Source organism: Hirundo rustica, chromosome 10, assembly GCF_015227805.2.
Source record: "Hirundo rustica isolate bHirRus1 chromosome 10, bHirRus1.pri.v3, whole genome shotgun sequence".
NCBI classification, from domain to species: domain Eukaryota; kingdom Metazoa; phylum Chordata; class Aves; order Passeriformes; family Hirundinidae; genus Hirundo; species Hirundo rustica.
The window spans coordinates 24,310,800-24,326,196 of record NC_053459.1 but is presented as its reverse complement, the minus strand read 5'-3'; the positions used below and the strand labels follow the sequence as shown (position 1 = coordinate 24,326,196).

The 15,397-nt window shown below is 48.8% G+C and overlaps 1 protein-coding gene across 5 annotated transcripts; it reads left to right on the top strand.

Annotated features, from left to right (window-relative positions):
* The first annotated feature begins 457 nt into the window (after positions 1–457).
* Positions 458–15,018, top strand: MFSD1 (major facilitator superfamily domain containing 1). 5 transcript variants are annotated; one of them, XM_040074316.2, is made up of 17 exons: positions 458–601; positions 709–761; positions 1,156–1,268; positions 1,633–1,675; positions 2,035–2,102; positions 2,484–2,592; positions 3,085–3,187; positions 3,901–3,999; positions 4,491–4,602; positions 5,074–5,130; positions 5,975–6,131; positions 7,434–7,531; positions 8,450–8,562; positions 9,345–9,392; positions 9,551–9,611; positions 12,987–13,101; positions 13,315–15,018. In XM_040074316.2, the coding sequence occupies exons 1-17, from the start codon at positions 583–585 to the stop codon at positions 13,372–13,374; spliced, it is 1,428 nt and encodes a 475-aa protein (XP_039930250.1). In that variant the 5' UTR covers positions 458–582; the 3' UTR covers positions 13,375–15,018. The 5 variants fall into 5 exon arrangements, 3 of the variants coding, with proteins under 3 accessions (XP_039930250.1, XP_039930251.1, XP_039930252.1); XM_040074317.2 differs by lacking the exons at positions 12,987–13,101; positions 13,315–15,018 and adding an exon at positions 12,143–12,792 and having other exon boundaries at positions 459–601; XR_005702400.2 differs by lacking the exons at positions 7,434–7,531; positions 13,315–15,018 and having other exon boundaries at positions 12,987–13,063.
* Positions 15,019–15,397: the final 379 nt, after the last annotated feature.

Here is a 15,397-nt window from a genome sequence, read left to right as displayed (position 1 = left end):
CTGCAGCCTGGCCCTCACACTCCATTTACAGGCACACTGACACTTACATTTACATTTATACTTTACACTTACATTTACATTTACACTTACCTTTACCTTACATTCACATTTACACTTACAGTTACCTTACATTTACACTCACATGTACATGTACATTTAAACTTACCTTACACTTACATTTACACTTACAGTTACCTTACATTTACATTTACACTCACATGTACATGTACATTTACACTCACACTTACCTTACATTTACACTTATATTTACATTGACATTTTTAATATTAATTTCATGTTCCTATTCCCCGCCCCCAGGCCTCCGCCCGGCGCTGCCATGGCAACAGGGTCACGTGCCTGTCAGTCACGTGAGTGACACGTCACGTGACGGGCGGGCCGCCACGTGAGGGCGGGTCACGTGCGGCGCGCTCACGTGAGGCGCGCGCGATGGCGGAGGAGGAGCGGGCGCTGCTCGGCGCCGATGGCGGCGATGGCGGCGGCGGCTCCCCGGGCCCTCCCCGCTCCCTGCCCGCCGCCTGCGACCCCCGCCGCCTCCCTCACCGCCTGCTCGTCCTGGCCCTCATGTGCTTCCTGGGGTTCGGTGCGGGACGGGGCCGGGGGGCTGCGTGTGGGGGGCGCTCCGCTGTGAGCGGGGGTTCGGGTGTGGGGGCCAGCACGCAGCCCTGAGCCGTGCCCTTCTCCCTGCAGGCAGCTACTTCTGCTACGACAACCCCGCCGCTCTCCAAACGCAGGTTCAGCGGGTGAGTCGCTGCCGGGGGGCTTTGAAAAACAGGGAGGGCGATGTTTTCCGTGGGCTAACGGGACAGCGAGAAGGGCTTCTCGGTAGGGGAGATGGGATGTAGGGAGGAATTACCCCTGGGAGGGTGGGCAGGCCCTGGCACAGGATGCCCAGAGCGGCTGTGGCTGCCCCTGGATCCCTGGCAGTGCCCAAGGCCATTTGGAGTGACGCGGGATAGTGGAAAGTGTCCCCGGGCTCAGAACAAAAAAGTCCTTTCCATCCCAACCCATCCATGAATTCTGTGAATTACAGAAGCAGCACTTGTTTCTACTTGCTTCTACCTGAATATTTACTCTGCATCCCTGCAGTTAGCTCTGGAATAATGGCTTTTTTGTAATTCCCCCCGTGCCGTGCAGGACATGAAGGTGAACACAGCCCAGTTCATGGCACTCTATGCCTGGTATTCCTGGCCCAACGTGGTGCTGTGCTTCTTCGGAGGTTTCCTCATAGACAGAGTGTTTGGGATCCGGTGAGTGCAGCCTTCGTGTGCCAGGAGTGACGAGCTCAAACTGCAGCTGAAGTTCAGACTTTGTGTTATAAAGCTTTTCGTGGTCATAATAAACCTTTCCAATAGCTTCTCCCCACGCAGGTTAGGATTTTTTTTAACAGTATAGACGAGCTTCCTTTGCTTTATGATTTAAATGAATTTGTTTCAAAAGCACCACCTTGTACTGCCTGTTTTCTGTGGGAGCTGTTGAGCTGCACAGTTTATTAGAGACCTTTTGATTTCCCATCCACCTCCCCTTGTTTCCCTGCTCCACATCTAAAATAGTGCTTTATAGGGAAAAAAAAAAGGATTCTGATTCATGAAGTGATTTTATTTTCCCCTCCAGGTTGGGCACTGTAATATTCAGCATCTTCGTGTGTGTTGGGCAGGTGAGTGCGAGGGAGGGGTGATGTGGGTGTGCAGTTTGTGTTCCACTTTGGACAGCTGGGAACTGGAATGGCAGAATTTGGGTTGTGTTGGGAGAGGGAGCCTTGGGGTGTGACTGGAACTGTGGGAAGGACCCACGTTTTTAATGTTTGGTGTGGGATTGGTTGAGGGTGGCACAGTTTCAGCTGGGCTGGGTTGGGGGTGATGAACAGCAGAGGGAGCAAAAAACCAAAAAGAGCAGGAATTGGGTGAGAAGCATTTCTGGGAAGGGAAGAGCATTTTTGTTCCTGTTTTCAGACAGTTCTGCTTTGTTCCCTGCGTGAAATGCACAGTTACACTTTTCCCTGGCTGCTCTTTACAGGTGGTTTTCGCTCTGGGAGCATTCTTCAACACGTTCTGGCTGATGGAAGTGGGCAGGTTCATATTTGGGTGAGTCTGGAAGGGCACATTGGTGCTCTTTGAGGTGAGAAAACTACAAAAACGAACCCTGGAAAACTCTCCTAGAAAAATGCTGCCCCTCAGAGCCAAAATTGGTGGATTCTGAGACTTCTGGAGCTGAGGAATGCAAGATCTCCATTTCTTTTCCACGTGTAACTTAGTGAGAAAACAAAAAACTGGGCTTTGCAGGTGCTGCTGAATCAAAACCTGTGGAACCCCCAGTTATTCCTCAGTCACTGCAATTCCATTTTTAAATCTCTGATACAAATATCCATTAAATCTGCTTGCACACAGCTGGATTTCTCTGAAATCCTGCTCCTGCCAAGGCCTGCTCTGCCTGCTGCACTGGGAATGTTGGGATTTGTTTTCCAGGATCGGTGGCGAGTCCCTGGCGGTGGCTCAGAACACGTATGCGGTGAGCTGGTTCAAGGGCAAGGAGTTAAACCTGGTGTTTGGGTTGCAGCTCAGCATGGCCAGGATTGTGAGTTTGCTCCTCTTTTTGGGGGTGTTTTTAGGGCTCCTTTTGGGTGTTTTTATCCGCTGCAGGTGGGGCTGGGGGATGTTTGCCGGTATTTAACTGGTGGCAGCCTTGGGATTGCAGCCATGGCTCCCTCTCTGAGGCCAAAACAGGGAAAAAGGTGATTTTTGCTGGTGCCTGTCAGCTGGGAATCGTGTTTGGTCAAATAAATCACATTCAGCCCTGTTGCTGAGCTCGTCCCTGTGGGTTTATTCACCTCTCCTAAGTGACAACTCTTCCAGGCTCCTATAAAAGCTCAATTTGTGATGTTAAATCCTTGTGGCAATAGTTAATTTGTTACCAGCCCAGCCGGGATCGTTTGTATCCTTCTCCCTGCTGGTTTAAATTCCCTGGGTAGCACTGGAATAATAAACACCCACGTTTGTTCCTGGTGTTCCTGGTGGATCCCTGGAGCTGGGAAATGCTGGCTTCTTCACGTGGCTCTGTTGTGCCTAGGGGAGCACGGTGAACATGAATATTATGGGATGGATCTACTCCAGAGTTCAGCATCTCCTGGGCTGTGCTGGTCCCAGCACCCTCGGCCTGGCTCTGCTCATAGGTCAGTGATGTCTTGGCTTGGTGTCACCTGCATGCGTGTTCGTGATTTATTAATCGCCTAAAAACATTTATTAACCCCCCAAAAGCATTTCTCAATCTCTTAAAAACTGGTTTATTAACCACTTACGAGCAGCACAAATCTGTTTGAGCGTAGCAAGAACAATTCCAGCATTTTTTGTATCACGTTCTTTCGGGTCACTGCAGCTTCTGAAATGCTGTGGCGTTTTTGGGGTTGCCAAATTCAAGCTTGTGTCTTGTAGTGGTGAAAAGGACAGGCCTGAAAAATTTTCTGAGGAGTTTCAAAGCTTACCTGTGGTTATCTGATTGTGAAAGTGAAATTTGAACACTTTTGGGGTGTGTTCCCTTCCCTCAGAGCCGTGGGCAGGGAGGTTTTGGTGTTGGGAATAAGGCCAGGCTTTGTTTCTGTTCTGTGAGGTGCAGCTGAGGAGCTTGGCTGTGCTGAGGGGGAGTGGTGGTGCTGTTTTAAATAAAATAAATTCATTTGCGTGTCTGTGCTCCAGGGTGGGTGTGTGCCACGTGCCAGGCTCAGTTTTACACCTGAATCTTGAGCCTTAAAACTGGTGGCAAACTTGCTGTACCTTGCCCTGTCCAACAAAAACTGCTGAAAAACCAAATTACTGGGCTGAAAATTGGGCTGAAAAACCAAATTACTGCTCCAGCTGTCCGCTGACCGTGTGGTGTTGCCTTCTCCAGGTGGAGTCACTTGTCTCTTCTCACTGAGCTGTGCTTTAGTCCTGGCTTACCTGGACAGGAGAGCAGAGAAGCTGCTTTGTAAGGAGCAGGGGAGAACAGGTGAGTGCTGGGGCTCAGAGCAGACCCTTGCAGCTGCTCTGCACCAGGCAGGTTTGCATTTCAGTGCCTGCTGCTCAACATCTTCACAGTCAAAACCAGCATTTTTGCCTCATTTTTTTACGTGAAGTTTTAGTTTTCGACACCAGCTCCACAGGCGGATGCACCGCCACCTGCTTTATTCATAAAAATAAATCAGTGTAAATAAATTTACACCAATTTGTGCCAACTTGGAGTTGATTTCCTGTAGCAAGGATGCAGATCCATGCAGCTCTGCCCTGTCGGTGTGGTGGGGTGAGTTTTCCATGTGGGAGGGAACTCAAACCACTTAAAAATTAACTGAATTGCAGACCCAGTGGAATGCCAGCCTTTAACCTGCAAGCAGGCAGTGGCAGGGATGGGATTTGGGAGGGCTTTGGGATCGCCTGGACGTTCTCCAGGGGCTGGATGCCAGCTTTGTTTGCCCTGCCTGCCTCCCCGCCGTGTCTCTGCAGGAGAAGTGATCAAGCTGACGGATGTGAAGGATTTCTCCCTGTCCCTGTGGCTCATCTTTGTCATCTGTGTCTGTTACTACGCTGCCGTTTTCCCTTTCATTGGCCTTGGCAAGTACGTGCCACTCACTTTCACTTTCCCAGCGATTCCCTCGGAATCTGGCCCAGCTTTTAACCACAGCGCTTCAGCACTTCACGTTCATCAGCTGAGCTTGGTGTCACAAGTCACAGGAGCGTTTGATTTCCTGATTAAAACCGGATACAGGTTTAAAACATGGCGTGGAATTCCATGTCCTGTAGGATTCCTTCCAGATTTACAGCCCAATATCTCATTTTTGGGGTTAAATGTTGGTTATGGATTTTTTCATGTTTTCCCCGCAGGATAATGTAAATGAGCCTTAAATTAAAATGTGTGGAGTCTGATAACAAGCTCCTAAATTAATGATAAATGAGAATCTGGGATATTCATGTCAAAGCTCTGTTTAATTGTTTTTGTAAATGAGATTCTCGTGTCTTTGTCTTACTTAATTTTGATTTCCCATCCTTCAAGTCTGTATTTTCCTAAAAATTTTTTTTCTTCCCTCAGGGTTTTCTTTATTGAAAAATTCAGATTTTCCCCTCAAGAAGCCAGTGCAATTAACAGGTATCTTGCAATTGATTTAGTAAAGAACACTGCCAGATTTTAGGATGTATTTTTGGGCTCTGGGCAGGTGGGAAGAGATTTGGGATCTCCTGCGAGCTGCATTTAAGAGGGGAAATAATTTCACATGACCCAAGGAATAACTGGGGAATGTGAATGTGTTCTTAATTAAAAAAATAACAAAAAGGTTCCCAGATGTTCACACTGGAAAGAAAAAACTCTGAAGGGTTTTATTTTAGTATTGAGTGATTCTTTTCTGAGTGGTAAAAGCAGTTTGTTTAATAACAACACTGAAGGAACTCCATTTTGGCGGCTTGAGGATGAATTTGTGATGTGGCCAAACCCCAAAGCAGTAAAACCAGGAAACGCTTGTGGGCTCTGAGTCTGTCACTGCTTCCTTGGGTGCTGAGCATTTCACATCCTCAAACCTTCTGGGAATTGTAAATTATTGGGAATTTGGGGGAAGATGTTTATTTCTTCTGACCTGTCACTGATTCCTTGGGTGCTGAGCACTTCCATGTCCTCAAATCCTTTAGGAATTGTAAATTATTGGGAATTTGGGGGAAAGGTGTTTATTTCTTCTGACCTGTCACTGCTTCCTTGGGTGCTGAGCATTTCACATCCTCAAACCCTTTAGGAATTGTAAATTATTGGGAATTTGGGGGGAAGATGTTTATTTCTTGTGGCCTGTCACTGATTCCTTGGGTGCTGAGCACTTCCATGTCCTCAAACCATCTGGGAATTGTAAATTATTGGGAATTTTTGGGGGGGGGGATTTTTTTCCTCCTGTTCTCGGATCTAACAGAGGACTCTGGGGTGTCAAATCTCTCCTTTCCCTCCCCTGCAGCATCGTGTACATCATCTCGGCTCCCATGTCGCCCGTGTTTGGCCTTCTGGTGGATAAAGTTGGCAAGAACATCATCTGGGTGCTGTGTGCCGTGGTCACCACGCTGGCCTCGCACGTCATGCTGGCCTTCACCTTCTGGAACCCCTGGATAGCCATGGTAACATCACATCCTGCCGTCCTGACACAGAGAGGAGTCAGGGAGAAATAAATAGAAAATCATTTCTTACATAAATGGAAAATGAGCAGCGGGGTTGGCGCGGAATTATTCTGTGTTGTGAGGTGGAAAAGATTTCCTCGCTCCATGACCAAATTTCCTGTGCCAGGTGCTCGCTTTTCTCCTGAAAATTATTGTTCTTTTAGTTTATTTCTGAAGTTCATTGCTATTATTCAAAGTGTTCACTTTCCCCCTAAAAATTGTTCTTTCAGTTTATTACTACTACTCAAAATGCCTCCGATGTGCTGGATTGAAGCTCCTAAAAATCTGCATTGTTGAGGGCAAACTAAAAACTGTTCTTTCAGTTTATTTCTGAAGTTTATTAGTACTACTCAAACTGCCTCTGTGCTGGATTGAAGCTCCTAAAAATCTGCCTTATTGAGGGCAACCCTAATAATTGTTCCTTTAATTTGTGTCTGAAGTTTATTACTATTACTCAAAGTGCTCGTTTTTCTCCTAAGAATTATTCTTTTAGGTAATTTCTGAAGTTTATTACTATTATTCAAAATGACTCTGATGTGCTGGTTGAACCTCAGTAAAAATCTGCATTATTGAGGGCAAACTAAAACTTGTTCTCAACCTAAAAATCTGCATTATTGAGGGCAGATTCCCTGCAATATTTGTTTGGAGCTGAGGACTGTGGTGCCCATCAGTGGGGCAGGGATGAAAACCCTCGATTTTTTTTGCAGCATTTTTCTGGTGAGGTGCAGCTCGGGCTGTGATTTCAATCACCAGGGTTTTATCTGGGGGCTCCTTGCTGGGAGAGGTGCCAGTTGTGGGTGTTTATTTAGGATTGGCTGGCAGAGGTGCTAAATGTGGGTGTTTATTTAGGATTGGCTGGCAGAGGTGCTAAATGTGGGTGTTTATTTAGGATTGGCTGGCAGAGGTGCCAGTTGTGGGTGTTTATTTAGGATTGGCTGGCAGAGGTGCTAAATGTGGGTGTTTATTTAGGATTGGCTGGCAGAGGTGCTAAATGTGGGTGTTTATTTAGGATTGGCTGGCAGAGGTGCTAAATGTGGGTGTTTATTTAGGATTGGCTGGCAGAGGTGCTAAATGTGGGTGTTTATTTAGGATTGGCTGGCAGAGGTGCTAAATGTGGGTGTTTATTTAGGATTGGCTGACAGAGGTGCCAGGTGTGGGTGTTTATTTAGGATTGGCTGCACACAGTGTTTGTAGGGCAGTGTGCTGGTTTGCTGGGGTTTGCCCCAGGCTGCTGTGTCACCCTGTCCCTGTCCCTGTCCCCAGTGCCTGCTGGGTGTGGCCTATTCCCTGCTGGCCTGTGCCCTCTGGCCCATGGTGGCCTTCGTCGTCCCCGAGCACCAGCTGGGAACTGCCTATGGCTTGTGAGTATTCCACGGATTTGTGCAATTCCGGAGCTCCAGAGGAGAGGCTGGGGGAGAGCTGGGAGTGCCCAGCCTGGAGGAGAGGGGCTGGGGACAAGGGAAGGAGGGACAGGACACGGGGAATGGCTTCACATGGCCAGAGGGCAGGGATGGATGGGATTTTGGGAAGGAATTCCTGGGATGGAATGGGATTCCAGTGAAAGGAATCTGCAGGAGCGCTGGAGAGGAGCCTTGGGTGGGATTTTGGGAAGGAATTCCTGGCTGGGATGGGATTCCAGTGAAAGGAGCCTGCAGGAGATCTGGAGAGGAGCCTTGGATGGGATTTTGGGAAGGAATTCCTGGCTGGGATGGGATTCCAGTGAAGAATCTGCAGGAGAGCTGGAGAGGAGCTGGAGTGGTAGGACAAGGGGGGATGGTTTGAACTGAAGGAGGGGAGATTTGGGACATTGGGAAGGAATTCCTGGCTGTGAGGGTGGGGAGGGGCTGGGCTGAATTCCCAGAGCAGCTGTGGTGCCCCTGGATCCCTGGCAGTGCCCAAGGCCAGGCTGGATGGGTTTGGGGCAGCCTGGGGCAGTGGGAGGTGTCCCTGCCGTGGCACTGGGTGAGCTTTAGGGTCCCTTCCATCCCAAACCATTCCCTGACTCCTGACACTGGAACCACTGGATCTGAGCAGATCCAAGCCATTGCTGCTTGGCAGCTCCTCCAGGTTGGGAGCAGGAATTCCTGGGAGTTCCTGGCTGCTTTGGGACAGAGCCTGAGGCTGGGGGAGGCACAGGAAGAGCCCTGACCGTGTCACGTCCCACCCGAGGGGGGAAGGTGCATGTCCCCTGAGCTCCAGTGCCACTGGGGAGCTTTTCCCGAGGAAATCGGCCCCCGTTTTCCCGAGGAAGGAAATCAGTGGTGTTCCTGCCCTTGCAGCATGCAGTCCATCCAGAACCTGGGCCTGGCAGTGATTGCCATAGCAGCTGGCATGATCCTGGACACCAGGGGCTACCTGTTCCTCGAGGTCTTCTTCAGTGCCTGTGTCTGCTGTGAGTGTGCAACGCTCTGGGAACGGCTTCAGGAAGCTTCCTTGGGCTTTTTTGGCTTCACATTCCCTGGGAAACAGAAATAATTCCTCTTCTAGAGGGGCCAGTGTTGGGATGAACCCACTGGCAGTGAAGCGCTTGGGGTTTCCTCGGAGCGTGAAGCGTTTCAGTGGTGAAAAAATGGAGTGAAAGGAGACAAATAATGCTCTTAAACGTGTAAATTCTTGTCACCGAGACGCGCGAAGCAATCACACGTAGATGAGAAATTTCGCAGGGCAGAGAGGTCCCTCCGTGCCAGCTCAAGGCTGAGTCAGGGCGGAGAGAGAGCCTCTTTGTTTATTTCTTACTTCTTATACATTTGTGGGTCTGGCTAAAGATTGGCTTCTGGGGTTAAACACCCCTCAGCCTCAGTGGCCAGACCAGCTGTCAGTTACAATTGTTTTCAGGTTAGAAATATGCAAACAAAGGACAGAGAATGAAAAACAAAGGATTTGTTTATGTTACATCTGTGGGAAAAAGGTAGAAACTGCTCCTAATATTGTGCAGTAACTAAAGATCTGACTCCATTTAATGAAAATTCAAAAGGCTATAAAGAACTCAGAAAAACCAGGGTAACAAATTCCGAGTTTGAAATTAAAATCCTTTCTGGATCAGCACGTGCTGTGAGCACAGGGAGATTTACCAAAGCACAAAACTCCTCTGTGTTACGACTACCAGGAAATTCTTGGTTGTGGGTTCAACCTGGTCGCTTGCTGCCAGCCAAAACTGTCCCTTTCCTTTTGCAGTGTCCCTGATAGCTGTGGTCATGCTGTACTTTGTGAATCACCTCACAGGTGAGTCTTTGCAGCTTCTCTTTGCCTCAGTCTCTGCTTCTGTGAAATCCTTCTTCTGATTTCTCAGTGCTCTGGGAACTCCTGGGGGGAGTTTTGGTACCGAAGCCACAAAAATCCCGATTTTAAAGGTCTCAGAGTGCGCCTTGCTGCTGTTACAGGTGGTGATCTCAACTGGTCTGCAAAGAAAAGGGCAAAACTGCAGAAAGCAGCTGCTTCAGAGTAAGTACAGAGCCAGGAAATGTCAGAGTCCTTGGGAAATGTTTGTCCTGAAGGGATTAAGGGGATCATTTCTCCAGCCTGGTTTATATTGGATTTATTTTCTTACCAGTCTGCTTTAGGATTTCATCTCCCTGCCTCCTGTGAATCAATATTTGAGGCAGCATCATCCAGGTGTCCTTTCCTGGCACTTCTCCTCTCTGTTTTCCTTTATTTCAGTGCTCTCACAACTGAAATCAGTGGTAGAAAATGTGGAGGTTTGAGTGAATCACTGATGGGAAGGTTTGGGGTCAGGTCTGTCACAAATGCTCCCGCTGAGAGTCAGAAGTTTGTATTTTTAATAAGGAAAAGAGGCAGGACTTTTCACTGAAATGGGATTCACTTCCTTTACAAGGAAATGGAGCACTTGAGGTGCCAGGAATGGTTGGAATGGTTGGAATAAGGAAATTTTGACCATTGATGGAATGGTTTGGGTTGGGAGAGACCCTAAAGCTCATCCAGTTCCCAGCCCTGCCAGGGGCAGGGACAGCTCCATTGACCAGGCTGATTCATCCAATTAAAATATGATCAATTATTCTTAATTTAACATTTTTATGTGAAAAAAAAAAAATTAAAAATCCATGTGCGGCAAATCACAGCTTTCAAAACCCCACCTGCAGAATTCCAGCTGTGGTGTGTGAAAAGCAGGGAATTTTTCCTTTGGACCTAATTCAGCTCCCTCGCATCTTGGAGGGATTTAATTTCCCTTTAGCTTCCTTTAATTTTGTTGGAATTCTGAATTTTTTAATAGGTAATTACATCTCCCCTGCAGGTGTACGTCACACACCTCATATATTTTTATAGGATAGATTTTATAATAAAATATGTTTGATCCAGGTAAATAATTTCTAATAAGATATTTCTTACAAATGGATTTATGGACACCTGTAAAACTGCTGCTACTTGTATTAATCTCAAAAAACCTTAAGAGAATTAATCCCAAACCGCGGAATTAAACCCAAAAATTAATCCCAAGGCACCTGTGAGCAAAGTATCCAGTGGCTTGTGGGGTTTAATGTGGGGTTTTTTTTTCTTGTTTTTACATTGATCATGATAAAAACTCAAAGGAATTGAGTTGTGTTGAGTCTCCTTGAGCCAAAAGGATTCTTAATCCAATTTTTTTTAATACAAACACCCCAAACCCTCCCAAACCTCAGAATTCTGTGTCCAAACACAGAGCTGCTCCTCACCCATAACAATTCCAGGGATTCCTGTAAAGGATTCAGGGATTCTGTGGGGTTTGGGGTGCCCTGGCCCCGTGTCTGTCACCCATAGCAATTCCAGGGGCTCTGTGGGGTTTGGGGTGCCCCAGCCCCGTGTTTGTCACCCATAGCAATTCCAGGGGCTCTGTGGGGTTTGGGGTGCCCCAGCCCCGTGTCTGTCACCCATAGCAATTCCAGGGGCTCTGTGGGGTTTGGGGTGCCCCAGCCCCGTGTCTGTCACCCATAACAATTCCAGGGGCTCTGTGGGGTTTGGGGTGCCCCAGCCCCATGTTACCCATAACAATTCCAGGGGCTCTGTGGGGTTTGGGGTGCCCTGGCCCCGTGTCTGTCACCCATAGCAATTCCAGGGGCTCTGTGGGGTTTGGGGTGCCCCAGCCCCGTGTTTGTCACCCATAACAATTCCAGGGGCTCTGTGGGGTTTGGGGTGCCCCAGCCCCGTGTCTGTCACCCATAACAATTCCACGGGCTCTGTGGGGTTTGGGGTGCCCCAGCCCTGTGTCTGTTACCCATAACAATTCCAGGGGCTCTGTGGGGTTTGGGGTGCCTCAGCCCCGTGTCTGTCACCCATAACAATTCCAGGGGCTCTGTGGGGTTTGGGGTGCCCCAGCCCTGTGTCTGTTACCCATAACAATTCCAGGGGCTCTGTGGGGTTTGGGGTGCCCCGGCCCCATGTTTGTCACCCATAACAATTCCAGGGGCTCTGTGGGGTTTGGGGTGCCCCAGCCCCCTGTTACCCATAACAATTCCAGGGGCTCTGTGAGGTTTGGGGTGCCCCAGCCCCGTGTCTGTTACCCATAACAATTCCAGGGGCTCTGTGGGGTTTGGGGTGCCCCAGCCCCATGTCTGTCACCCATAACAATTCCAGGGGCTCTGTGGGGTTTGGGGTGCCCCAGCCCCATGTTACCCATAACAATTCCAGGGGCTCTGTGGGGTTTGGGGTGCCCCAGCCCCCTGTCACCCATAACAATTCCAGGGGCTCTGTGGGGTTTGGGGTGCCCCAGCCCCATGTCTGTTACCCATAACAATTCCAGGGGCTCTGTGGGGTTTGGGGTGCCCCAGCCCTGTGTTTGTCACCCGTAGCAATTCCAGGGGCTCTGTGGGGTTTGGGGTGCCCCAGCCCCATGTCTGTCACCCATAACAATTCCAGGGGCTCTGTGGGGTTTGGGGTGCCCCAGCCCCGTGTCTGTCACCCATAACAATTCCAGGGGCTCTCTGGGGTTTGGGGTGCCCCGGCCCCGTGTTTGCAGTAATTGTTGTCCCCGTTTCTTGCAGAAAGGAAAGTTGAGTAGCAAAGCCCGTGCCGAGGGGGGGCTCCAGCACCGCCCCAGCTGCCGGGAGGAGCCTCTGGGTGTCTCTGGAGCTCTCTGGAAGATCCCCGCACCCCTGGGCTTCCCAGCACCCAGCTCCTGCTTTGTTCTGACAATGCCAAAATTCCATTTGTTTCTGGTGGGGTGAGGGCCCTGGCTCGGACACCTGCAGCGAAGGCTGAGCTCAGACCTGTGCCCCCAGGGTGCAGCTCTCTGAGCAAAAAGCGATTTATTTGTTCTCACCCAGAGCTCACCACAGCTCGCTGCTGCTGCTTCTGTCGCTGTCTGAATGCAAAAAAACCCACTTTTTAAATGTCTTCACGGCTTTGGGGTTGTTTTCCTTTTCAACACGGTGGAAAATGAGCCACAGGTGCTCAAATGGACTTCTTTTTTTTTATTTTGTAGGAGATTTCTGAATTCTGAGGCTGTTGAACAGTCTTTTATTACCTTCTCGATTCTCTTTGTATTGTAATGGTTATTTTAAGGGATGAAAGTTTGTTTAGTGGATGGAAAAGCTTTTCCAGAAGCTCCCTGAGCACGCTGTAATCTGGGAAAAACCAAAAGGTTTCTCTTTCTGCTGAAATCTTGGAATGAAATAAAAGGAACCTGCAGAACTCAGCCTCTCTCTTTTCTTTACCCTGAATTATTGATCCCTGCACGTCTCGGGGTCGTTCACCTCACACCCCAGGGCGTTTTCTAGGTATTAAAACAACATTAAAATACTAACTAATAGTCAAATAACAGTCATTCCCTGCTTGGCAGGGTTCTTTCCCTCAGGGCAAACCTCTTTTGCCACTTTTCTTTTGCAGAGCAGAAGAGCAGGAGAGGCTCAGACGGCAGAACGACGATGATTTGGCAAAATTGCTGCCAAAAGCTGATGCCTTTAGTTTAAGGAATAAATACCTGTCCAAACTTGGAGCTCAGGTATCTCTGATTAAAAACCAGAACCATGAGGGGTTTGTTTAAAGAATTTGCCTGGGTTTTTTTAACAGCCAGCAACTCCACCTCTGAGTGAAATCCCTGGGATTTGTTCTCAGGTAGAAACCTCCCAAAAATTCAAAATGGAATGAAGGAAAGGAATCAAAAGGCTGGCCCATTTCAGAAGCTGAGGAATGTCTTAATTTTATTTTTTTGCAGCTCCCAGCTCATTACTCCTCCTGTTTCTCCACGCTGGCCCACAGAAGTGTGTTGAAATAGCAGCTTGGCCCTGTGGAAAAGCAGGAATACGCTGAATTTCCTGGGACGCAGAGCCCGGCACCAGCAGATGCTCCGTGCTTTGCTGCAAGCCTAGATCCTAGATTTAAAATGTTGCCTAAAACTCCTCCTTCCTGGGCAAGTCAGAGATCCTGACGGGGACCTGTGGCTCTGGTGGAACCTCTGAGTACCTGCTCCAGCTCCTGTCCCAAGTACTCCGTGAGTAGCTGAGTCAGGGGCCGGGATTTGATCTCTGGCTGTGGAATGGGAAAAATTCAATCATCAGATGGCTGGGATGAGCCTGGATGGAGGTGGGGCTTTTCCAGCCTCTCCTCTTGGACGCCTTCCTTGCTCTGCTTCGGTTTTTCTGGGAGAAAAAGGTGAGGAGAAGCTCCCAGGGGAACGTCTCAGAGGAATCTCCAATTCCAGAAGGACAAAACGTGCTCAGCCTCAGGAACTGATGCCAGGTCAGGAGCAGCAACAGCCCCTCCAAGCCTGAATAATGTGAAAACCGATTTATCTTTAAGAGTCAGTGACTAAAAAGAGTTTGAAGCAAGACCTGGATTTTGCTTCCAGAGGGAAAAGCCCTGAATGCCCTGGTGGAACTCGTCCTTTTCCCATCACTGCTGAACAGGGAGCTCTGCAGAGTGCTCTTTGCCGTGGTTTAGTCACTCCTGGAGGTAATTGGATAAATTACCCCTGCAGTGAGCTGATCTCGGTGTAAAGGAGGTCTGTGGAGCCGCAGGGATGGGGAATGTCCCTGGGATGGCTCCAGGGGATCCTGGTGTGCCACAGGAGGCTCAGGAGCCTTCGACCCGTGTTTGGCTGCAGAGAGAGGAGTCTGTTAGAGTCCAAACGTTGCATTTGATGTAGAATATTCTTAACTGAATAGTTTTAATTTCAGCAGAACTCATGGCCTTAAAGCTCGGTTGTGAACCGGATTTTTGCAGTGGAGATTTCTTTGATATCCCTGGAGAAGCCCCATCTTCCTGAAGGCCCTTTTGGGTGGAAGTTGTGTGTTCTGGAGGATGATGTGGGAACCTGGGAGCTCCCTGGGCTGTGCTGGTCTGTCCTGGTCCTTCCTGGGCTCCTCGGGACCAGCACTCGGCGCTGCCTCGCGTGGTTTCCTTGTAGGCTCCTGAATTTGGGGTGCTTTTAAATAAAACCTTTTGTTGGACGCTGGCACCTCCGGGTTTTGGTTGTTGAGGGTTCTGGTGTTGCCTTTGGGGGTTGTTGGGGTGTTCTTTTCCCTTTGAAGGGTGCAGAGTTTGGGGGAGGTTTCTCTCTGAGGATCCAAAGGAAAAGCTGCCCCCACTGCTGGGTTGATTATTTATTTTTTTTCTTGGGGAGGGAGAGAATTAAATTGAATTTTGCTCTTCACCTTCTGCTTCTTTTGAGTTCTGGCACGTTTTGGTTGGAGAAGCTCCTCTGCTCTTCCCTCTAGGCTGGGATTCCCTGCGTGATCCAACCCTGCAGGATCCTGCTCCCGTCCTGTCTTTTCCTTCCCCACACATTTCTTCCCTAAGCTCCTGCTTCATCCCCTCTGCCTTAGTGCTACACACATTTTATTCTGTGTCTAAGGTTCTGGACTGGTTTCTAAGAATTGCACGTAGGGGAAATTAAACCAAACAGACTTATTCTGGAAAATTTTCTGGGTTTGGATTTTTGTGGGTTTTTGTTTGTTTTTGTGTGGGTTTTTTTGTTTGCTTTGTTGTTTTTGTTGGGGTTTTTTTTTGTTTGGCTTTGTTTAGGGTTTGGGGGTTTTTTTTTGGTCAGGAGGAATATATATCCAGTGACTGGAAAGATGATAAATGGAGAGGGCAGCCTGTGGAAGAGGGTAATCCACTTCCTGGAGCTGGCATGGACCTTGATAAGGATAAAAACTGCATTTTCACTTTGTTTTAACGAGCAGAAAATCCTTTGGAGGGCTACAACCTGCGGTGGTGCTTTAACCATTCCTCAGTAGACACAGAAGAGTGCAACAGCCCAGGGCAGGGTTTAATTTCCACCGATGGAATCTGCAAAC

What these genes read in the sequence shown, in the direction of transcription:
- MFSD1 (XM_040074316.2), top strand. An exon ending in GTGGGCAGGTTCATATTTGG is followed by an intron (nt 2,103 to 2,483) that starts GTGAGTCTGGAA and finishes TTTGTTTTCCAG; the next exon opens with GATCGGTGGCGAGTCCCTGG. An exon ending in CTGGGAACTGCCTATGGCTT is followed by an intron (nt 7,532 to 8,449) that starts GTGAGTATTCCA and finishes CTGCCCTTGCAG; the next exon opens with CATGCAGTCCATCCAGAACC.